At 39.4% G+C, this 26,155-nt stretch overlaps 1 protein-coding gene across 1 annotated transcript in view; it reads right to left on the bottom strand.

Annotated features, from left to right (window-relative positions):
• Nucleotides 1-22,418, bottom strand: part of NYAP2 (neuronal tyrosine-phosphorylated phosphoinositide-3-kinase adaptor 2) — a gene marked incomplete at its 3' end in the record, with an annotated part of 126,972 nt that extends 104,554 nt beyond the window's left edge. Inside the window, exon 1 of the mRNA XM_080349761.1 lies at nt 22,207-22,418. Within this exon, the coding sequence (XP_080205887.1) occupies nt 22,207-22,412 (206 nt within the window). The 5' untranslated portion in view covers nt 22,413-22,418. The remainder of the gene's footprint in view (nt 1-22,206) is intronic.
• Between the last annotated feature and the right edge of the window lie 3,737 nt (nt 22,419-26,155).

Here is a 26,155-nt window from a genome sequence, read left to right as displayed (position 1 = left end):
GCATCCCTCATGTGCCACCGTGACCCCATCGCATGTACAGCACAGCCACAACTCGACATAGTCCCTTCTGGAAGTAGCTCATAGTCTGAACAGAGCAAGCAGGCAAAGAGGGGAGAAGTAAAGGAAAACAGGTTTAATGACTTTCTTAAGGTCATAATTGATAACAGTGGCAGAGACAGAAGAAAATCCTTCTCTCCAAAGCTCTGGAAATATTTTGCCCATTGGAGTGCTGCCTGTGGCAGGGGAGATCAAACAAGCATCTCTCCAACCTTGTTCCTCTGGCCAACAGCATACTTCTACCACTTTAACCTCTTGTCTGCCCTAAAAACAGCTGAGGATTTATTTACATCAGCTCAAGCCCCCTTATTGGACACTTTTGAAACATAATATACAAAGAGATTTTTTTTTATTAGTATTCATCTCCCTGCTACTATATCCCACTTCTCATCCTTTCTCCCTTCCCCAATACCCTGCTGCTCAAGAAATGAGATGAATCAGTCTTCATGAAGAGGAAAGCATCAAAGAAGCTCATCCAAAAATTCAGTTGAAGGAAAAAAAAAAAGAAAAAAAAGAGGGCCAAGTTAGGAATAAAAACATTTTCTGAGAAGAATCTGTGCAGAACTGGATGACACTAGGAGTTTGGACTAACACTTCTTAAGCAGAATAGACCCAACTGAACTCCATCTTTGTGGGCTTCTGCTGGAGTATGTAAGCAGCTACATACTCACCAATGCTATTGTGTTAAAAGCAGCAATGGCAAAGCATGACAAATATTCTTTTTTACATACAGAAAAGGTATTCTATTTGCTTTGGGAACTATTCAATGTTATCTACTACTCTCTGACTTAAAAGTTGTGTACAGTAAGAAAATAAAACCAAATATCATGATCACATACTAAGAATAACAAACAAAACAACTCACAGGTACTCTATAGGCTGAAATTTGTTTGCACAAATTATTCAGTGAGCACTTATGAATAATGAATGCATTGTGGAAGTCACGATCAGCTTATGAAAGATTTATGAACTGAAATACGGGCTGAATTTGTCTGATAGATAACCTCATTTTCCACATATCACTCAACCATCTTTTACATTAAATGGTACCAACTGGTTTCCAAATAGCCCTACCTGCAAAATGCAATCTCTGTTTCCTGTGATATGAGAAGACCTTTTTAAACCAAATTTCTAGAGACCTTCTATGATATTATCTGTCAAAGCTTTGCTCAAAAAACAAGTAATTATCCAGAACCAATACTAATGACATCCTATATTTTAACTACCAAAGGCTGTAACGTGACAGTTTGTCACCTACCCTACCAATCCCAAGTCTGCAAAGACAATATGGGTGGAAATTACCTATCAGTGAATACTTTATAGGCTAGGAATAGTCCTGCCAATCACAGTGCCTTTAAAGGCAGTCATTATTTGTGAGTGAGTTGTCTGGGAGAGAAAGAATAACTAAAACAACCACAGTTAGTGAATGAACAAGACCATGAATTTAAAATGTTTAATTCTGCCTATTTTCTTGAGAACTTTGCTTTATACCCAGCTTAACCAAAGAATCTGAAAGTAATTTATGGGTATATAGAAAAGACTTCCACATAGTAGGTAGCACTGGTACACAGAAACCGTCCTACTGGATGGGACCCAAAGCCTAGCTATCCTGTTCTCTTCAATGGTACCCAAAGTTTGCAGAAAGCTGTAAAAAAAACAGCAGTAAGCAGCAAGATTTCTGTCATGCTCATTAAAAAAAAAAGGGCAAGCTGCTGTCCTTAGCCCAATTCCTCCTTAATGCCAGAGGCACACTGAAGGTGACAACACCGTGTCCCTGCAGATCGCAGGCACTGCCTGTCCCTGGCCCTTTCACGGCAGTCACAAGGCAGAACATGACCCCTCTCAGTGCCCCCTTTCGCCAAGCATCCCCACAGAGCCAAGAAAAATGTGGCTGAGGGTGAATCGGGCCACAACCTTTCAAAAAGCATTGTGATTTTATGAATAATCCCACTAACGCACAGCCAGCAGTGGGGTTAACACGCCATCACTGTCAAATTCCATGCCGGGGCTATTGCCTTAATTTAATGCTCTCGATTTGCTGAGTGAACACGAGGATGCAGAGAGCCCGTCAGCCATCGCACGCGATGCCAGCAGCCACTTCGGTGTTCCTTCACAGCCTGTCACACCTTCAGAGAAAGGAGACGTGAAACAGCTGGCGTGTGCAGCAGCTGAAGAAGGAACAACTTCTCAGGTGGGGTTTCGTCTCCCTTGGGGTGGAACAACTCCACATGGTGGAAAGCTACTAATGATCACGCAGTGCTGAGATGAGAAAGGCAATGCGGTTGTGCTGTATTTGTTGCTTGCTTATGCAATTGTAAGGAAAGATTGCTGCAGTATTGCTAAAAGACCTGGAGTGCTCATGACCTTTTGTTTTGCTTACTGCAATCTCTGACAGTTTCAGCAGCATGATGGTTCCTAGCAAGCAGCAAGTACTGAACTATTTATTTGGAGTGCAAATGAATAATGAATATGAGCTGAATCAGGACCCCTGCATCAGCATTCTTACTCTAATAGCACCAAAATTCAACAGGCTACTCACAGACATGAAAAAATAGCATTTTCCCAATGACTTATTGCAAATAAAATTCAGGAATGAGTTCATCCCGAATGTTACTCCAGTAAGTAAAGGAAGCTGCATTAGAGCTGGTGTTGGACCTCTCTGCCTCAGGACAAATTGCAGGTTTGGGAAAAGTGGGAGAGAGTTTGATTACAGATTTTTGGAAGCAGTTGGAATCAATTTCTGGCTTCTCACCTGTAGAAATACAATAAAATCAAAGTGGAAGCAAATCTATCAGATTCTGCAGAGATGCTTTATGCTTTTTATTTACAACTACCATACCAAATCAACAGGTACTCCATAATGGTTGAGACCTGGTTATTGTTATAGGATGTATTATTGCACGGTCAAGCAACGGTTCACTTGAGGCAGTTAGAACAGAAATGAAAGCCTTCATTATAATTACAAAATTGTGAGGGGTTTTGACCACCCATTTTTTTTCTCCAGTGTGGGTAGAGTATTACCTGACCACAGATCAATCATAAAATCACATTAAAAAGCAACAAAAAGCATATCAAAAGCATCAATCTACAAGGAAGAGGATAAAGACTAAACTGTTCTAATTGTTTCCTTCATGAGGAGGCATGAAGGACTTGAATGAATAGCAGCACAGCTGTTACAAGAAGTGGAAACTCCATTCAAGGCATGGTCACAGATCATGCCTTGTTGAGAAGACCTCTCCTGTTGATTTGAGGCACTTCATGAAAATAACAGCAACAACAACAAATAAAAAAGGGAAATGCCAGAGACTGAGAATTCTGCTTCAGAAACCTACTTGCTTTAAGCTGAAAACTAAATTTTTCATCATCTCTGCAATGAGATTCTACAACTCCAGTGGGAGAAAACTGACTACTTTTAAGATTAAGCTCAAATAGCTCCTGAAAGCTTCATCAGCTTATAAGAGACATTTGTTTGAAAGAATGCACAACTGGATCTCGCATTCCCCTTCTATGTTCAAATGAGTGGGCCCAGAGTGGGGTTCGAGTACATGCCGTAAAAGCCTTAGCCACCATAGGCTTGAAAATGCTCAGATTAGGATATGTTTCACTGTTTCTATGCACACAGACAGAGAAAAATGAAAAGGACTAGGAAAAATTATTTGCATCACTTTCAGCAGAAAGTATTGCAAAGAGACAAATGAGGACATAGCAGTGAAAGCAAAACAGCTACAAAGCTTTAGGTGAGGCAATCGGAGAATATGAATCATCTAAGGAACCTTGCCACTGCTTGTCAAACAAATTATTCATCAAATTACTTCTGCTGATATTTGACTGGTTCTAGCAAATATTCCAAGCCTTAAAAAACTGTAGTGGTAAAACAGCAAGATTAAATATCTTTATATCCTCTGGTCTCAATCACAATGAAGAAAGTGAACATTCTTCTAAACTGTCAATATAACTGAGGAGGCAAAGAATAAATTTTGACCAAATCACCTGAAATTTGTTTTAGGTCAAACTAAAAATGATTCATGTTTTGACTTCATGGAGAAGGAGAGAAGAGCAGGCAGTTTATGTCTTTCTCAAGATATCATTTCATACCTACCTTTCTGAACAAGTTCCACTCACCTTAGCTATCCTAAGGCTATTGCAACCTTTTAAAGCAAAAGCTCTGGCAAGTCTGCGCCATTCTGAGACTTGCATCCCCTTGTAAATTCTAACACTACATTACTTACAGCCAAATGTTCAGGCAATCCCGCTCATCCAGGAACCTTCTGTTAAAACTTCAACACCTGGGTCATATAGGTGGAGGCATTTACATTGGGATACAATGAAAAATTAAACCTGACTTGGCTGAATCTGAGCACTGTCTGCTCATGAATGCAGCTGTCGTTTGCAAAGCCAAGAAATGCCTAACTTCACAAACCAAAGGTGATTGTTAACACTGTAAAACCTTGCACTCACCAGAACTGCAACTCTCAACATACCATGAATGGATTACTTTGAAATCTACACCATTCAGAAAGACCAAATGAATCTGAAATGGAAAGAAAGTGGCACTGACATTTTAGCATGCCACCAGATGAGCACAAGAGGTATTTGCCTGCCCTCAGTGGGATTCCCTAGTGTTCTCATCATCAGGCAGCAGAGCAAAACAGAGCAGAATTTGAACAAGCTGTAACCTTCCGTGAGTACCAGTTTTTTACACAACAGTCAGATCTGAGTTTCTTTTACATAGTAGCTGAATTCTCCGATGTATTCAAAGGCCCATACACTGAAAGCCATCACATTAAACAAAGTCAAGATGGCTGTGCACAACCTCTGTATGAAAAGCACTGTAAGCAGAGTTATGTTCCAACCATAACAAAACCAGCAACTCCTGTAGCAGGTACTTAGTTAAAGTAGAAGCTGGAAGCCTCTGACAGACACCTGGACTTATTTGCAGCTTTTTTTCTAAACAGAGTTAATGAGCATCCAAAGAAAGCTCCTGAAGTCATGTCCTTATTTGTGTAAATCCCATTCCTGTGGGGCTGCAGGCCCACACCAGGAGACAGCAGCTTTCTTCTGGAGCTACATGCAGGTGTTGGCTGCAACACTGAGAAGAACAGCTCTGTCTGAGCACTGAGTTCATGCTCAGGTAGGAACTGAGCTGCAGAGCTGCCATCCAAGGCACTTCCCCACACCTGCCACTGCCTCCCAGGCTCTGCAGCCCACTGGGCTTCCCCTGGCCCACCTCTGGGAGCACGATGCTATTTATACACAAACCAGCTACTGCATGAGCAGTAAAAGCCAAGTACTGAACAGCTGCTGGTTCTCTGCCCAGTAAAACTTAATGTGCTCAGAAGAATGACTGTCTGGTACAGTAAGGACGAAGGCTTGAGCTCAGGAAAGCAGATCACATGGAATTTGAGCACCAGTCAGGTTCATGCACCTTTGTGAAACCAAATAGATAGAACTCATTACCAAAAAAAGTCCAGCATATTAAAGATCATGAGGTATACTGACAGCTTTTTCCACCAAAAGCAAAAGCATCTTATTCTGTCTTAATGCAAAACATCATGGTATAAATGAACATGAGGAAGGATTAAATATTTTTTTAAATGATTCAAAAAAAGTAATGGCAAAGTATTGTTTATTTTAACCAACTCAGAAGACTTAGTATATGCCATTTGAATATGGAATTGACCTTGCAGTAGGAGGTTTAGTGTGACTGTGTACAGCACCAGGGGACACACTAGAAGAAAACACTACTTAAATTATGTATTATTTCGTGAACTAGACTACGGTAGCTAATGCATGTATCTGTAAACTAACTGCCAGTGTACATGAAACAATTATTTACATTTCTTTAGTTCAAGAAAAATGTAAACAGCCATACATAATGTGAAAAAAAAAAAGGTGTCTTTTGCAAATAAGTATCAACTAAAATGGCTGGTCCTCATAATAAAATTATAAAAGGCAGGATTATCACCAATATCTCAAAATGGAAAACATGCAAGGGAAAGACCCTTTTGCATCAATCATTCCAACGTATTCAGTGTCAAGGGTATTCAGTTCCTTTTTTAGATTTTACTTATGTTATCTTCATGTTACTGCAAGATGAGGGTGGAGAGTTAGTGATTACAGACAGCAAAATTGGAAATAGTGTAGGAAAAGCTGCATGACAAAGGTACACATAGCATCACCTTATTCAGAGTGCCAGCAACGTCACCAGAGTGTTTATCCTGATATTTAACAAAGCACTTCATAATATGAGGTCTACAATAAATATGCAGTTCTGATGACCTTGCCATGAAAGAAAAAGACTGAAAAAAACTTTTCCTCCCCCTCATTTGCATGAAAGGGGCCAAAAAGGTTGAAAACAACCAACCCCCCTTTCTGCCTTTTGCCACTGCATTATATTTACTCTTAAAAACATCCCAAAATGCTTCTGAAAAATGGCAATGAAGTTAGGAGATTAATACTGCTGTTCAAAGAGGGGCAAAGGGTTCAGATTTGATTCTTTTTCATCTTGACAATTGTGCATCCAGACAGGAAAACATATAGAGGAATATTATTTAAATGACAGATTTTTTTTTTTTCTCCTGACTACATGTTCACTGTGGCAGCAACCGCCTTCATGGAATGGTATCCCCTTACTCTTAGGGCTTTCTGCATTAGACACAACACATGGGTGGTGGTGTTGCAGTCTATAGATCACCCAGTGACACAGCTTTGCCCTCTGCCATTCACTGGCAGAGGCTCAGCTCCTTTTCTCAAGGCAGCATGCCATTTGGTCTATGTTACACATGGGCACCAACAGCAGATCACTGGGACCCCAAAGAGGAAAGAAGTGACCATCAGAAAGCCTTTGCTGTGCTCCTGTGTCCTAGGAGATAGCTTTCCAGAGGCGTCAGCAAGTGTTAGTTTTAATAGGACAACTGGGACTTAATCCTTTGGCTACCCAATGCTGACTTGCACTCTTGGATTGCTACCAATGGAAGTTAAAAGGATGATAATCTGTGAAAGAGGCCAGTGTGCCTGCAGCTCTGTTGTTTCTGGTGCAGTCTTCAAAAGATGCATTTCATCAGCACTTAACCAACACTCCTTTTGCAGGCACAAGGATCAGAGAATGAGCTAGAGTGACACTGAGGGGCTGATATCATCTCCCTAAAACTCTGGCATGCTTCCCCAAAGAGGTTTCTAGGAGGTGAGAGGTTACCTCCACTTACAAATAAAAAGGACTTGGCAGGTCAAGTGTTTCTGTGTCAGTTTTTCTGGGGAGGGGACCTGCAGCTCAGCTATGCTGAAGCTTGGTGAAAACAGCTACTTTTGTCTGTCCTGATGAACTTCAGTGCATGGAAGGATTCACAGCTCTTGCTGGGGCAAGGTGCAGAAGCCAAAGCCCACACTCCAGGACAGCTGTCTGCCCCAGCCTCCCCAGAGCAATGTCCCGCAAAACAGTAATGCACCTGTATGGACATACTATAGCACTACAATGTCAGAGCTACTGCTTAAATCCCAATTCAGACCTGAGTTTACTGTTAGGCTAGTTAGAAGTGCTTATTCCTTCAGTATTGTGGTGAGTTCTTCAATTTTACAGCTAGTTTTTCACATTAGCTAAAAAGGAATCTTTATTTCCATTAACATAAAAGCAATGGAAGATTTTACCATCCTAAAAACAGAGGGAGAAACCTCTGCTTCTCTCTTTTTACTGCCTGTACTAATTTACTGATGCATGCTCTTAAAATCAAGAAAATGAATAGCTTAGGATAACATAAATCCTATATTGTCTACATAATAGCCACAGTGACACAGAGAAATGTAAACTTCATTGCGACACAAACTTAGTTTGCACCCAAAATAAATCGCAGTACTTATCTCAAAGTGCAAGCACAACACAAAACATTTTAGAAAAAGAAACTCAAAATGAGTCAAGGAATCATGCTGGTCAACCTTACATTAACATCATCATACATCAATAATGGAGTCATAATACAGGAACACTGAACGTTGCTACTGTTAAAGAATGTATCATTTTCAAGAAAGTCTTTTACTAGTAAAATCATATGTTTCTATGTATTTAATTTTTTCACATCTTCTGTATTATCAGTTAAAATACATGCAATGTATGTAGATGTCAGGAATGATAAGGAAATGAAAATAACCAGTTTTATACATTTATAAAAAAAACCATAACACAGGTCAAACTTGAGGCTCTCGGGTCATTTTCAAATGCCCTTCTTTAAACTGCATTTGACAACAAAATGCATTCAGCTTATTTTGTGCATAGCTTAGAATTCAGTAGAGTCCACAGCTCTCGCCCTTCCAAGTGTTTGGGAATGGTAAACAAATTGGCAAATAATTACATTCTGTCTCTTAGCAACCTTAACTGTCTTGCAGTGAAGTTATTGGCCTTTTTTCCTGATGTATTCTGGTAATGACATTATTTCCACAAATTTCAGACCCAGTCTGACAAACCCCTTTTATACAGAATCTCCTGGATTAGCCCCCCATTAAATGACAGCAAAGATCAGCTAGTGAAAGCTGCCGTCTTGTTTATAATCTCTTGGGAAGACAGTTCACAATAAACATACACTGAGGACAAACAAATGAATAAGTATGAAGAGGCTAGTCAAAATATTTTGTCATGAGCCTAAATAGCCTTTTCCACTGCTATAACTGCAAACAAACACAATATAGAAACCTGTGGTTTAAATACAAACCTTTAGATAGCAAGATGCATGATTATTTAACAGAAGAAATGAAATGTGAAATTCTGGAATAGATGAGAGGTTTTGGTCTGTTTTTCAGAAGAGATTTGAATTTGGTAATCTCTTTTGAAAATGTGATCCCACTTGCAGGCATGAAACAAATCTTAAAAGCCAGTTCTTTGCACGCAGAAGGGGAAATATTGCTGTCACTGCCCTGCTCCTGCAGGCCTGGAACTCCGCAGCAGCAGCAGCCGCCAGCTAGGAGAGCTTGTCAAAATCTTCACTACATTTCAGTGGGCAGGCCCTTTGTTCAGTGCATTCCTAGGAAAGAAATTATCTCTAAATCCTGTTTCACTCTTAACAGTATCAGAGCAGATAGTAATAACAAAGTAGTTGAAAATGCTGAAAAATCGGTAGTCATAAAATACAATTAAAACAGTAACCTAAAATACCTCATTCCTGCCAAAAGACTGTTTTATTACACACCATCTTAAAATGTCTCCTTACTCAAATGCTGATTTTGCATTAGAATTGTTGTACAATCGCTGTCAGAGATGCACATATGCACACTTCAGAAGAAAGCACCTTTCCTTTGTCCCTAATAACCAACACAATATTGCTTCTCCTTTTAATGGTAAATTCATGTACAAGTACCTCTCTAAATTAATTCCCAAAGCAGGTTATTGTTCCCCTATCGTGGATCATCTCTGAAATGGTAACCAAACAAACTCATCTGAAACAGAATACAAGGAACCAGCAGTCTCTCACTGAATGCCTTTAATTATAAGTATTTGCACCTTGACTGATTACTTGGGAAATGAAGATGAAAATCTGATGGACTGGAATCAAACATTGAAAATAGATTTTCCTTAAGTTTGAAAGCAACACCATAAGTCACAAAAAAGATTCATTTCATCACATGTACTTGAGAGTTGATCTTGCTATAATTCTTGATAAATTTCATCTCGTAGCAGCCATAGGAGACTAAATAACTTTGTTTTATGGGGGGTAATTATTAATTATTTTCACAATGCTTTGCTGCTGCATTGTTCTTTTTTTCAGTCAGGCACTTGGTGAAGTATTTAGGCTCAAATGAAGTGCTTGCCACAAAAACCTCAGGTTCCAACTAGATGAGAAAGAAAAAACCACACCAGTTCAGTCAGGCATCTGATAGAGGAAAGGCAAACAGAACAGGAAAGGGATTCCTTTCCCGTGTGTGCTGTTTTGGTAAAGGATCAGTTTTCCAGCAGCTCCTCTCTCAGTAGACAAGCGTGCATCTCCTTAAGAAGGGTGCCAGTGGGCAGCAGGGACAGCACCAGCAGCAGGGATGGCACCCCTGTCCTCTAGGGATGCTGAGATGCAGACAGATATACTGAGGGTGTGGACAGACGTACTTGTTCAACCCCAGCCCCACCTCTTCTCTTTGCTCACCACCACTCATTCCCTGGAGGTGGCAGCCCCTCAGGTTTGCTAATCAAGTGCCACACATAACTTCCCTTAAACAAGTAAAATTAGTAAAAACTTGTGTCAGGTCACAATTTTACTGGGTAAGGAGTTAAGAGTTCGTTGTCCTCTTCATCAACAGGTCTGGGAGGAAGTGTGTTAAGGGGCAAAGGTGTTTCCAGGCAAGTATTTTGGGAATACTTTGTCAATACTGGAAAGGACTAGTGGGTTTTGATTGTTTCTTTTTTCCTTCTGTCCTCATTTATTCTCCTGAAATCTAGTAAAAGGCCACAGGAGGTGAGTGCAGAAAATGTGTCTAAAAAAGCAGTATATTGTTCACCCAACTGCAAAGAGCCCCTTAACTTCTAATTAAAAATAAAATTAAAAAAAAACAAACAACAACAATGAAAAAACCCAACGACAATGAAAAAACCCCAACCAAGCAAAACCAACTAACCAAAAACCACTGCAACAAACAAACCACTCCACTACTTTGTCTTCACACATAGTTGTTTTTTCCCCAAAATGAAAAAAAAAACCAAAACCAGAATACCTATAAGAGTCTTGACAACCTTCATGCATTAAAAACAAAAAACAAACACCACCACCACAACAACAGCCACCCACCAAAATTCCTCTGCACAATTCAAGAGGGGAGGAAGGAACTCTGGTAACATGATGCTGATGAAAACACTATGATGCTCAAATACAGTTTCCCTTTAAAAGGTTGCAGAGTCCGAGCAGCCACAAGGCACGGGGGTGTGCGCTGGGGCCGTGTGTGCTGGGGCTGTGCCTGCCTGTTTAATAAGCCATGAAGCTCTTTGGCTGAACTAGCACATGTGCCACGTGATACAGGGGTTGCCATGGCAAGTCCATATGCGGTTCTTCATCTGCTTCATCACAGACGTAGCTGAATTCAGATTAACAATGCAGGAATATGATTTCCTAGGAAAAAAAACACCCTGTGCTTTGCTTAGCCTAGCAGTTTCGATGTAAACCTGAAACAATTTACGTGATCTGTTAAATGGTATTTGTAATATGCTGATAAAAACTCTTAATCTCAAAACAATAGCCACATAACACAAATGCTATCAGTTGAGACTTTGAAAGCAGCTGTATGTTTGCCATATATTACAGTACATGAATTTCAGTATATACTTCCATTTAAATACACAGAAAATTATATTTCTGTTTCAGCCCTCAAAACAGAGATATAGCTGGTAGAGAGAGGAATGGAGGACAACCATTCCAGTGAAATAACAAAAACCACATCAAATCAGCTTTAAAATTCAGTCATCGCTTTTTTTTATGTGGTAACCGACAGACTGACAGTCAACACCAGAGATTCCTGTGAAAGATGTTCCTGACACTGAAGTAGAAACATATGATCAGTTTTAACATCTGGTGCCAAAATTAAGCAGCTTGTTAATACAACAGGCTGATGAAGACTGTGTGGGCTGCTGTTCCTAACTCGGTAACAGGATATGGCTGGAGCTACTTGCAACCCAAAGCCAGGTTTAAAGAGGTGATTCTGTACCTGGAGCGGTGGCCATAAGACTGTTTTACCTGACTGAGGTCAGTTCTAGCCAGGCACACTGTTCCTGCACTTTTAGGAACCTCACTGTGGAGGATCTACCATGAAATGTCCAAAGACCCTTCACATATCTTCAGCATTTAATACATGTTCAGGTGATTTTCACATATGCTGCTACTCCAAGACAAAAGATATCAAAGTCCTGAAATAATTTCCGATACTAAGGAACAACCAACCTTCAAGCAAAAAATTACAGGGAGCCTAACCATAAACAGTGAGTACCCAAGCCTCTGAGCAATTACATAAAAGCAAGCAGACCTCAATGCAATGGGAATTTTTAATAAAATTTAGCCCTTTGTCTCCATACTTTTCATAGAAGTGCTTGAAAAGAGATAAATTGCATTGAAAGGACAATTGATTCTCTCAGTGTTTCTTTCCAGCAAGAAAACTCAGTGATAATTAAGCTTGAGTTAAAAGCCAAACACATTGCCTCCACCTCTATGCTGATTACCAACCACACTTCATGGGGCTGGTCTCAAAACCTACAGCACCATTCCTGCTGCAATTACGGCCACCGCGAGGCACATGAAAATGCAGAGCTCTCCTGGCATGTGAATAACAAGGTGCTGCTTTTGTTCTTCCCCCTTCTTAGAAAAGACTCTGTTGGGGCTTCATGGGTTTATTTCAGATCCTTCTCTTTTTTTAACCTTATGCTTCTTACTCCACTTAGATTCTTCACGTTCCCATCCACATCTCACTTCCACAGTGTATCACAGGTTTTTCCTCCAATAGCAGTAAGCGGGAAAATTTCCATTGTAAATCACTTGCTGATTTGAAAGAATCGAACACTAAAACACAAAGCAATGCTCCAGGATTTCTTCTCCATTAGTGGGCTGCATTTAGCATTGATTGTAATTATTTTTAATTGAATGTCCATAAAATTGAAGACCTGCATCACTACTGATCCAACCAAGATGTTTCTCCATAACAAAATTGCATAACAGATTATATGGATTTTTTACTGAAACTACCTTGTGTCTCTCTGCTTATGGAAGAATATAAAATTCTAACCACTAAAACATTTGATACAGTTTCAAATAACTGATTTTTTTTTTTTTGTACTACTGGGTTTTGTTTATTACAAAATTGCTGACATCTCTCTCAGGTTCTTCTCATTACCAAAAATCAGAAAAATGAGATCACTAGTCAGAGCTCCTACTACTATGATTTTGGTGTGAGCAGACTACTTTTTTAATTAGCCTCTCTTTTTTCACTTATTCAGACTTGCACATTGTGGAGGGCTGCAGGATTGTCTCATGTCAGAGTTACAAAGCTGAGCATAAGATAAATAACTTCTCACATTTCCCAATACCCCTCTCTCAGCCCTGAGCTTTCTACAGGCAGCAGGAACTTGCTTTTCCATAACTGCATGCAGAGAAGCAAAACAAACTTTATGTTTAATTATAGAAGATTATTCTCTAGATGGGCTACGTTTTTAAACAATCTCTTTCGCAACACTAAAGGACTCAGCGGTTTCCTTTTGTCTTTAAAGATTCAATTAAAAGTATGTTCCAGAAATTAAATTACAGCATGAAATTAGCTAAGGGTATGAAATACTGCATTTGCCCTAGCATTCAGGGAAAGGCTGTACAAAGCAATTCAGTTAATGGCTCCTAACATGTGATCTCAACTTAATAACTAAAGTGCCCTCGGCTAGCAGAGGATCTACTGGTGAGATACGCCCTCTATAATCCACCAAAAGGAGAAATGGATTAAGCTCAGGTAAATCTTATTAATTTATGGTAAACCCTGCAGTTACTCTCATTTTTGATATTTCAAAAATGTTACAATTTTGTCAAGTAACACGCTTGTTGGCAGGAATATTTCTGTGGGTTTTAGCTGGCTGTGGTCCTCTCAATCTTGACACATTCCAGAAGCATCTGCCGGAGTCTACTGGAAGCGTTCATTTCTCTCTAGCTTTCAGAGAGTACTGCTGCATGTAATTCATCACAGCCACTGGCTATACACTTCAGTTTATTCTTTGCTGTACTCATATAGGAAAGGAAATGAGCAGTCCTCTAACTCTTCAGCTGCCCCTTTAGTCACCTGTTGGGCGCAATTTCAGCTCATGCTGTGAGCTCTGTGCTGCGTTTGTACACTGGGTTAGTGTTTCGGAGGAATCTGATTTCCATTCCACTTATGACTGCTTCTGTAGGACCAAACCAGCTCGCTGTGCTCACGGGCAGGCTCCCAGCAGCTCATGTGTGGAGATGCAGCATTCGCCCGCAACAGCAACTGGCACTGCCAGCCCACGGCCGAGTGCAGCTGCCCCAGAGCTGAGGAGTGGCCCCCCAGCTCCTCCACGGCCTCTCTGCGCAGGAGATGGGGTTGGCTCTATACTGTTGATCAAGACTCTATGGTGAGGACACATGCCACACTGTGTGCATTTTTTGGTTGATTTTTTTTTAATATATTTTTAAACTGATTTCACTTAGGATTATAAGTCAAAATAGAGTGGAAAGCCAGGAGGAAGAATAAAAGGAGAATCTAACTATAAAACCTTCAGCTAGTAACGTCTCTGCAACCCATTTCTTCTCTAATCTGTCCTTACTCCCATTTTAATCTAATCACATAAAAATCTAATCAGTCCATAGGCACATTCCTGTTTTCATACAATTTTTAAGCCACTGATCTAGCATAACGTGGCAAGAAGAAGCCCGGCACCAGATGCTTCTGTCACAGAGGTGCTCTGTACTGACATTCTCTGCTCTCAGGGGCACACCCAGCAACTGATTCTCTTCTTTAGGCTAAGAAAACAAACATCCTGATCAAGTTATCAACCACCGTACTATGTATGTGCTTTCCTATGGAAGAAAACTAATGAATAAACAAAAGCATACATAGCCTGTCAGAAGGGTGCTGAGGAGGAGAACATGCACAGGCAACAAATGCCAGCTGGGTGGGGCATGAAGTAATCTTTATTATTAATGGCAGCAAAATACAGCTGTGATTGATGGCCCTGGAAAGAGCAATGCACTGGGTTGTTTTTCTTCAACTTTATGAACAGGTATTGTTAAACAATGGATTTTCCTAAAGCCACAGAAATATTCACTCACATTACTCTATTACACAGATCTTCAGTTTTGCTGGGTTCTCAGGCTGGTGCTGTGTGTTCCCAGCGTGTATTACTGACAGTTTTGGCAGGAATTCCTAAGTGCATGTGGCTGAACCTGCATGTGTGCACATCTAAGAGCATGGCTAGCTGCAATTTTGCTACTTATTGGTCATGACACTACTTTCTGCATGTCTTCTGTACAGGTATCTGTCCTTCAGGTTGTAATAGGAGTTCTTAATTCAGCTCACAGGCAATTACAACATTTGTCAGGTGTCAGTGAACTTCAGCATGGAGTACTTTTGGGTTACTGGAAGCCCTGAACCAGAACAGATTGATGCTTCAATTTTGCCAGCAGTCCTGAGCTAGACTTTAATGTTACGTGGCATATTAATGGTGCTATTTAACTGTATATATTTCTCCATTAATGAAGTCCAGCCTAGATTACTTATAAAGACCCTACCTGGGTATGCTTCAAAACAGTCTTCCTTCTTTTTTAATCCAGTCTTCACAGTAACAGTTTTTTATGTTTCTGCTCTAAACTGTGCAATTTCATAATACACTGCAAGACATTTTCCAAGCAAATGCAAACTTCTCCCTAGAAACAGCAGCACCACCAGAACCCTAGAGGGCTGTGCACATCTACTTCCCCAGCAACTCTGTCTTGTTAAGGGGGGCTTTTTGGTTAGAGGCACTGCTGGCTAATTTTAACTACCAAATTAAAATTATGGTCCCGCACCCTATACTTAAAGGGTAAGAAAGATAATGAGAAGAAAACTAGAAATAAAAATGGGATGGGAAGGAATGACTGAAAACTGGAGATCCATATGCCCTCAGCACCTTCCAGCAACGGTGTGCCAAGGAACATCTGCCAGGGGTACAGCACATCACCCCCAGAATGACTCAGTCTGGCAAGGAGGCACCAGCCTGTGTGTGAACATCCGCCCAAATGGAACTGGAGCAAGGCCAGTTCCCTCCTTTACACAGGTGACCAGATTGCCTGCAAATACCAATAGCACGGAGACACTTGAACTGGATTTTTACATGAAGAAAAGGGGTCTGTAAATCCTTTACAAGTCCTATGGGCTCTCTATGACCCCACACTTCTAATTATGCTTTTAAATATAGCAAATGAATGCTGAGCAAAAATGTACCCAGCTACATAGTGGGTCAGTGTACGTCTGAACAATTTGTGGAATGATGAGGGGGAAGAGATCATGTAACTTTCCCAAAAAAGAGTAAAAGTTGTAGGCAGGAGTCCTAAAAATCATAGAAAATTTATTGAAAATACCACCAAGATTTAGATACCAAATTGATAACGATTTCTGCTATATTTCCTTGGTACTTGGGATTACCAAGCAGGCTACTGGCTTCTATGATAAATTTTAATTGACATTTGTTACATGACTGTCCTAAAATAAAACTTCTCAGAATAACAGCAACAGCAATATAATATAGTTTGCATTGTGTCTGTTGTTTATTTTGTGTGGCAATAATACAGGCGACCATATGGATATGAGCATTTGGAAGGGAGGATTTGTTGGCTAGATCATCACATCTGTTTACTTATAAATGCAACAGAAATACATTTGGAGGTCACTGACTGCACAACCATTTTACTTACTCTTGATGAAAAAAAAGCTATCAAACTATCAATGCTATTCTTACTATATCAATGCAACTTCAAAAAAGACCCTACATTATTTTCATGAGAAAAAGGTTTCAAAATCATACTAAACACTTCATCAGCCACTTCCACATAAAGGTAACGTTACAGTAATAATTTAATCTAGCATGAAATGAGTATGCAACATGTCCAGGAAGAAAATAAAGAAAAGAACCGGTGCCACAGTTAAGCTTCCTCATAACACATATCCTTTGATTAAAGGAGCACATACCACTGACCTCATATCAAAAAATTACAGTACTAAGTGAACTCAGATTTGAATTAAAGACAAAACAACCACAAAACACAAAAAGCCCCACAAAACCCCTCACACCGACAAACCAAACCAATAACAATAGGTTCAGAAGCTTATAATTTATAACATCTAAATAATGTGCTTGCAGGTATTTCAGCTGAGCCCCTCACCATGATCTGAAATATTTATTGCAATTATTTCACTTTTTTATTGAGGTCTGGCTGTAAGCATATGGTAATCTAGCAAGCATAAGTATTCCTGCAGATTTAGAAATGTGTAGTTCACTACACAAAATTTCAACTACAGACAAACATTCAGAAAAAGAAGAACCAGTACTTTAAGGATTCTTTTACCTAAAGTATTTTTCTGATTTGAAGACACAGCAAGTTCAAAATAAAATTATTTTCTTTAGATTATTATTGATTCTGATAGAAATCTTTTGCTAGAAACACCTCAGCATGTCCATATACTTTAAGATTACACACTTTTTCCTCAGCTGAATGGAGCTTTTGGCAGTGAATAATCCCATACATAGAAATATTTTTATATTTGCTTGCTGTCACCGACGCTTGATAACATTTAACTTTTAGCTGAAGGACACATAACTTATGCCTTGTTCCTGAAGGAACTTAAGGACAGGAACTACAGAAAACCACAGAAAGATAAGACCTGAATTCAATTACTTTCACAACCTAAAAAAAAAAAATATATATATATATAGAGCAAGAGAAAAAATATAATCTTACTTTTGCCGATGGGTTAGTCTTCAATATTTGATTTGCCAAAGGAAGGAGAGGTTAGGATGACAGCTGTTCATCACAATTTCTTCTTTATTACAAGAGCTTAACTCTGCCACTGGCTGGCTGGCCCATTTCTGCTGGCTTTAGCACAGAACTGTGCTCCTGAAAGCTCCTCCTCTTGACAGCATCTGTCTGGGTACTTCCCTCCACAAGCAGAAACAAGGCTTTCCACAGAGGGATTTAGGTGCTGGGAGTGAGCTACAACTAAGGGAAACCATTAGAAGTAGAAATAAATATTTTGATGGCTGAGTCCAGGATTTGGCAGGTAGAAATTCATGCCCACTAACACCATCAGCTTTACACCAGAGCAGTCATAGTGTCACAAATCAACAGCTTCCCCAACAGAAACAATAGCTTGAATGATGCCTAACAACTAGAAGCCAAAAGTTTGAAAGCATATATATCCAACTCCAGCCACTCCCTATGATTAATGCAGCATGTCTCAGCATTCAGAAGAGGAGGAGGGTTCATTATTTGTTTCTTACCAAGATTTTATATTTATACAATTAAAAAAAGCACTGATGAAGCATCCCCACAAGACTATGCATAACAGATGTAAAGTATCTAAATATATTGATTTCAATTATGGATGAATCAGAAAACAACTGCTCATTCTAAGAGATGCCCTATGTAAATTCAAAATACTCACCTTTTTCCTGGCACCCCTAACCGTTGAAGCAAATCTACCTTCTGTTCCCAGAAACACTGCTTACAGAAGATATTTTATCATGGCAAATGTACATCTCAGTACTGCAACTTTATTGCCAGTGAAAACGATACTGCTTCATAACTTCATTTACAATTTATAAGCTCTGTGGGCAACATGCCAGTGTGTTTTCTTGGTCTGGACACAGCCACCTGAGCAGACAGTGATCAAGTAGGGAGACCACACAAATAAAAGATGGAAGAAAAAAGGTCTAAAAATTAGGTACAAAATATATATACGAACATATTTATTGTGACTTACTCTCAGCTACAGATCAGCACATTAACCTTATTTTCTCTGCATGATCGCTAAATACCATACTAAAATTAGGTCAGAAATTCAGATCAGCTGACTCAGCCCAGCAAGAACAGACAAAGACTAGTTCCCTTTTTTTTTTCCCTCAATCCAATACGATGTGTCGTATCCCCTGCAATGTACAATAGATCTATACATTTTTTCCCCACAATTAACCTATATGAACCACACACGATGAGACAGCAATCACACTGAAGGTACATCAATGCCACTGAAAAAAATGCAACAAAATGTACCCTTAGGAAGGCAAAATGTACAATCAAACAGCTTTTTTTTTTTTTAGGTCATTTTTCAGATCTTGTTTCCAAACTGCTCAGACTAATGGATTTCAATAAACTTTTAAGTCATTCAGCATAGTTATTAGATGATTTAGGTAAATAACAGCTGCTTCCGAATAGTATTATGTGTGAATAACACCACTTTATTAGATAATAAATTACTCATTACTATGTTGTTAACATACATGATCAGCCTTTTTCTAAAAGAGACCATCTGAACATGAAAATTGAATAGCTTCTCAAAAATTCAACAACCAGACTATTAGGCAATTTTCAGGAGGTGCCAAAGACTTAGAGGTGCTTTATTATGATTCCCACAAGCACAAGGAGTGTTTGCTTGAACCCCCTCTCCTGCTTAAAATCTACCTGCAGTTAATGGCAGGGGATTGCTCCCTTGTTGCTAGGGAGATTGTTTTCAGCTGTTGGTAGTCTCCAGACTGGCAGCACTGTTATCACTGCACATGTGCACCACTTGCTATCTAGGCCAGGCTATCAGGAATTAGGGATAATATAAATACCCACTGAAATAAGGTAAAGACATAAGGAAAGCAGTATAGAACAAAGAAGAACTCAATAATCCTACTTTACCTTTCCTGACTGCTGTGTTTCAACACACAACATGGTCATGGATGAATTTCTGGAGGTTACCACAGGGAGCAGACTCTATTGCAATCACTCTAAGTGACTTCAGACATCATGCTTCCTTTACTCAAATCAGATGTTCTCCCTCAGTCTGCCATTGCTTTTAGTTTTCCTAGTCAAGGGTTGATCACAAATATCTCCTTTTCCCTCTCCACATTTACTCAGGAAAAAGAAAAAGACCCACAGTATTTTCCAGGATGTCCTAAGGTGTTTTTCCTACTTTGTTTCCTTAGATGGATATGATGGACCACCTCAATGTTACTGAGACAAGCCACGTGGGGAGGGGGTAGAGGGGACCGCTGCAAACATGGCTTCCCACAGAAGAGCACTATATTCAAGAACTGTTGATGCCTCCAATCCACATACATATACATCCTGTCCTTTGATAAAGCCACTACATTGCTGATAATCTTCCTTGTGTCTTCTGACTCTGCACCTGGGGAGAAGAGCTCTGTTCTCTGTGATCTCAGTTTAGCATGAGCAAGAATTTCATGTTTTGGCTCAGCCCTAAACCCTCTGCGCTTATCCAGAGCCCTTCATCAAATCACTTTGCCGAGATCAATAAATAAAACCACATAAACCAACCACAGGGCAGGAAATACTGTTACCACCATTCAAGTTAGGTAGAGAAGGTTGGCTAGTAGACTGTAAAGAATTAGGTAGGTCCACAACTTACACTCTCATGCCTCAAGAAACTTATTAATAACAAAACCTGTTCTGACACTCAGTGACCTTTATGATCACTTTACAGGATAGCCAGAGCACAGCCTAATTAGCTGTCAATTCTGAAACCATGTTCTAAATACATCTCTATACATTGACAGTTTAACATAGGTTATCATCAAAAGAAGAAGTTGCCACAAGGACAAGGGAATTAATTTTTCCAACCAATTCTAAATTAATGAAATAATGAAGTTTCAGTAAATTCAAAATATTTGCAAATTTGTTTAGTTCTTCCCCTCAGTTGGGAAGAGCCAGCAATGTAAGTACTCATCTCTCTACTCTAAACAGCAATTTATTGACTAATGCTGTTATATGTGCTCACTTTGCAGATGAGAGGGATTCAAATCCTTCCTCTGCCTAATGTAACTAAAAAATAACTTCCCTCTCTATCATATTATGACATATTTTGAGGTGAGTCTCCCTCCCCTTTCCTCTTGGAAATTTTGCAGTTTATGTAGCTATTCAGTAATCAAAAGAGAGAAATGAACACTAAAAGACAGTAAGAATGAAACCAAATGTGTATTTCGCATAAATCAAAGCAAACAAAAAAACACCCTCCTGCATTAATTTGCTGCAAGAAAAAACATTTTCTCTCATAAAGTGGCGCATAGTATAGCTCCTGCTATAAGCAGCCTATGCCTTTGACTCTGATAGTTTGAATCCCACTAAAGATCACCTAAAAGTTGAGTTGACAAGATTATAGTCCAGAAGGTACCAAAATACACTTTGCATGGGCTCTCATTATCTACCTTAACTTCACATGCTTATCCCCCCAACCAAACGACTGACAGTCCAGAAATATAAATAGTGACAGTCCTGGAATGTAAAGCAGCCATAATTTTGCCTTACGTTGCTGCTTCTTTCTCCACTGTCAAACTGTGTGCACTGCTTTTTTTTCCCTTTTAACATTCCATCAAAATTACCAGACTACTGAGGCGTTGCTGGAACATTCACAGCACAGCATGTCTGTTATACCTGGATCTACAGTACCCAAGACACAGCATAACATTTAATAATTTCAACTGAAATGCAGAAGATTCATGCTGGGGGAAAAAAAAAAAAAAATAAATAAAAGGACCTCCTATCAGTTTGTGCTCAAGCCCTCCATTTGCATATAAAAGTTTAGCATTTGGATGGATGATTTACCTATATTACACAATTTGTCCCTCTCTTTGAGAAAATGCAATTTTTTTTATATGTAAATGTGTATATAATAAATATTTGTCTCTCCCATTCAACCTTCTTTTCTTCTCAAAGCGGGTGCAGAAATTTCGTTGCTATCCATTGGCACAAGAGGCCAGGTCATGTGAGTGCTCCCCTCATTAACTGTCAATTAAAATCAATGGAATTGTTCAAGAAGAGCCATTATGGGGTTCTGCCCATCAGGGGTTTTGATGCATTTTCCTTTAAATGATTACAATATTTTTACTGACTTCAGAGCATGCAGAATGGTGAGAAAATAACAAATATCAGACTTCTTTTTGTAAAATCTTAGGCAGCAATTAGAGAACCTTGAAAATTTATCAGATTTAAAACATCAACTGAAAGAGAGTCTATTTTGACCTGTAAGGCTGTTCCTGTATTGTAAGAGCCCCCACAAAAACCTATATTCACACAGAGCACACGTTGTCCATTTAAAAGCACTGAGTGCATAAGGACTTATTTACCACTAGATCAATATCTCCTATTCCAAACACCTAAACTTTTTGTTATGAATCACACCTGCTGAAGATGCCACATGAGCTCAAACAAAGTACATTTGAATGGGAATACTCTCTTCCATTGCAGGAGGCAGAAGCATTCAGTATTGTGCCTACACAATGTAAACACATGCAATTAGCAGTCTCACATGGGCCAATGGTCTGTATTGCTTTTACCAGCAAGCTGCTTAGAAATTAACCGGTCTAACACATTTACCGTATTGGAACTAAGCCCCTCACTGGTCATTCACCTTGCCAGACCACTCATATTTTATAAAAATATTTACCGTTTTATTGCTTCTTCTTGTTTTCGGCGTTTTTCACTCTTTTCTTTCAAGTAAGCCAGGTTTGTTTCATTCCTCATGCGATCATTCTCTCGAGCAATGTCTGATGCATTCTGTATAACCAAGCCATCATAGGCCTTCATCCCCATATCTTCAATATACTGGAGAAAAGCGCCCAAAGTGACCTCCTCCTGATTAGAGCTCATCATCTTGCAGGAGATAATGAACAAAGGAAAGCAACGTTTCCTGCAGGTTGAAAAACACATAATACCTCATTCAGTAGGAAAACAGCTTATGGTTTATGGCAGCAAGATTTTGTCAATTGTAATTAACATCTCAGTAAAAGACAAATTTTTAGACTTTCTCCTATCTAAAGGATAATAAGCAAAGCAATACAGAACACAGAATATTACTCAAGAAAAGAGGAGATAAAAACCAAAAGTGTGTTCTTCCAAGTGATGCAGATCCATCCAGTTATATATCGTTCAAATCCCAAAAATGTTTTCTCTCACCCCTTCTGTTTTCCTAACACCCTTCAGTTGCAATGACACTGACCTCCCCGAATCTCAGTCTGAACTGGACTGACAAGGCTTCCATCCCAGGACAACAGGTCCTTTTCACAGTTTAGATAAAGTTTCAGCAGAGCAGATCACCAGACAAAGTTACTATTCTGCATGATATTCCAAAGTTCAGGTAATTTAAAAAAAAAAAGTTCCATTTTTTGGAACAAAAAAGTTCTAAATTTTCTTCAGGTTCAAAATCTGGAAAGAAATATTGTGAAATAGTCTCCTATATTTCTTAGTAATGTAGAGATGAGCCCATAAACCCTAGTCATCTGTTGCCTGACAGCTTGTTAGCTTGAAGCTCCAAGAATGAACAAGAAACCCCAGCTGAACTGGGACCTTCAGGACTCTTAAGCCCTTGAGTTCTCCAGGTTCCCATATTTCTTCCACAGGTATGACAGACACTTGGGTTTGCAGCACCTCCAGCTAATGCAGCAATGGAGCACAGACATACTTGGATGTCCAGATCACTCCTGGCTCCATGGCAGATGGCCTAAAAGTTCTCAGAAAGGCTCTGGTGTCTAGACACATCACTAAATACTAGAGGTGACCAAAGGCAAGATATGATTTCAAGAAACATGCTGGCTATCTAGATTCTATACAACTGGATTAACTACTTATATAAAAAGTAAAATAGAACTTTGATAAAACAGAACTGTGCCATCATATTGTTTTAAATACTGATGACTCTAAGGTCCTGAGACATTACTATATTGAGCATTATTATCCTCACCCAGCCCTGTGAGGGGGGGGTCCTCATCTTACAAACAAGGACTTGATGCAGAATGACTGAGACACCGGCAGACCTGGCAGCTGAACTCAGCTCTCCAAGGCATGTTGGCTGCTTCGCTGCTAAAACCTCCCTCCCTTCCCTGAAGAAGGGTGGTGTGACTTCTCGGAATTAGCCTGAGAACGATGCCAGCGCTGCAACTAGAAGTGATCTTATTGAATAGATGACGAGTATCCTGTCTGCAAACAGATTTTAAAGGCAGAGCCCCTGGTAATCAGCAACAAGATCTTCCTTTCATTTCTTAATATACTGCCATATTCTTTATGTTTATTATACCACTGGACAAGCAAAATTCCTATCAGAGCAAGTACTGATTAAAAAACCCAAATCTTATAGATTCTAGCAATCCACTCTGGGCCTTCAGGCACAGCCTTGAACATGTGAGCAAAATGCCTTTACATCCATGCAGTAAGCAATCTGCAAGGGATGAAAAGAGAGAAATATTTTTATATTTTTCCACCCTTGATTTTTTTTTTTGCTTTGATCACTTGAAGCTGCAATGGCAACAAGCAGCTGGTTTCAGGCAGCTAATATTTAAAAAGCACATCAGTATTTTTTCCCCTTGTTTTCTGTGTCTCTATATCAAAACTATTTCTGTACAGTGGTAATCTGGCTATTAAAATAATGAAGATTCAGAGGATGCAAAGGGTCAGCTCCTATCACCTCTTCCACCTCCCAAGACAAACTTGTCTATCAGCTAAGCCTGAACATGAACATAAGGCTGATGTTCAGGGTCACTAAACTGATCTTAAAGTATTTTCAGGCAGGGGTATAGGTATCTCCTACTAGTTCCTGCAAGGTAAAACCAGGTCAGGAGGTCTTAGTGCAGCCCAACATGCACGCATGCAATTTCATACAGCTTTCACATTGGAAGTGGCTGGAACTCTACTGGGGTGGAATATGCATTGAGTCATCCTATATATTCACTGTAAGTGGCACAGTGTCTGTAAAGGAGTCAATCGGAAAGCTGACAAAGAGCTAAACAGGTTCTACCAATGTTATTTATGCTTCAGTAGGCAACATTTTAGATCTGGGGTGTCAAACTCATTTTCACCAGAGGCCACATCAGCCTCGTGGCTGCCTTCAAAGGGCCAAATATCATTTTAGGACTGTATAAATGTAACTACTTCTAGGTTTGACGCCCCTGTTTTAGACCATAGACGCTTCCTGGGAGTCTCTGTGTGAAGCATGAAGGCTACCCAATTACAAGTAGTACTAGCAGCACAGACAGCTCTAACTCCACTATCTGCAAATTCCTCAAACAGAATCTGCTTCTTGATGGTTAAAATCTGGGCCATTTCCCCAGTGGATGGCTATTTCACTATATTTTCTATTTCAGACTTCCAGTAAAGCCTACATTATGCATATGTTGAATTAAATTCGGATAACTCCATATAACAGAGAAAATCCATAGCAATCTGATTTAATCCTGAAATACAAATAATACTAAATTTTATACTGAAGATATCTTTAGCAGGCTTTAAATAAATGAAGTTCTGATCCACTTCTCCCCCTCAAGATATATAGAACTTGATCTGCTTCACATTATCTTTTATGACAACAATACTGCATTTTTTTCCTTATTGTTACCTTTTCTTTTTGGAAGTCAAAAATCAGCTGATGCTTAAGGATAGACTGAATCTCCTTTTATTATGGAATTTATTTTTCATATGAGATGATGAAGTCATTTCAATTGGGAAAAGACTAAAATAAAAAAGCCTTTATTTTGCTGCCCACACTGACCAGATGCTTTATATATTGGTTTATCACTGATGTTGTTTATTACTAAACTCATGCAGAACGACAAAAAATTGCACAATATTCAATAAATAGATAAAGATACACTCTTTGTCCTAACAAAAATCCAATTCTGCAACAGTACTGAGCAACTGTAGGTACTGAATTCCTCCTGTGACTGTTGACGCTTGTACGCTCGTTGATACCGAATTCCATTTGGAATACTCCTGGAGGTACCATTGGGGCACTTCCAGATATTACAAAACCTTGAATCAGTTCTTATGGCACTAACTTTAAAAGGTATCTAGACAAGTAAGGAAGCACCTTCTGAATCAAACCCCATGTATCTTCTGCATGCATGGTATTTTACAGCCTCATTGCATTTACGAATATTGGACAGTTGTGCATGGTACGCTTAAACAGGGAATAAAAATGCAAACAGCTGGGGCAAAAAGCCTAATTACTGTAAACATTTTTACAGTATTAGTATTCCTTGTACAGCACATTAGGACCAATTTTATTTACAGATGTTAATGCTGCTTCAGAGATACTATGTTGCTGTAATAAAAATGCTCTCTAACCACAATGAGCTGCAACCAGTACAAGTGGCCCATTGAGCCCCATGCATTGCTTGTTACTCTCCTTGAAAAATGTGCAGACAGCACTGATCAACTTCTGAGCAAAGGTTCTGTTGACTGGTAAACCCAGGCAGTGAGGAATTCTGAACCATCTGCCAGGGCAGATACAGGTAAAAGCAAATGTTCTATTTGGGTACATTTATATTTGATTAAAAATACACAAATGCAAGTTGTTAAATAAGTAATGTAAGCTGTAGGTGGGGCACCACCATTTTGGTAGCCCT

This window comes from Nesoenas mayeri, assembly GCF_963082525.1.
Source record: "Nesoenas mayeri genome assembly, chromosome: 9".
In the NCBI taxonomy this organism is placed as follows: Eukaryota; Metazoa; Chordata; class Aves; order Columbiformes; family Columbidae; genus Nesoenas; species Nesoenas mayeri.
Note: the sequence above shows the minus strand (reverse complement) of the source record. Positions and strands in the feature narration are given on the sequence as shown.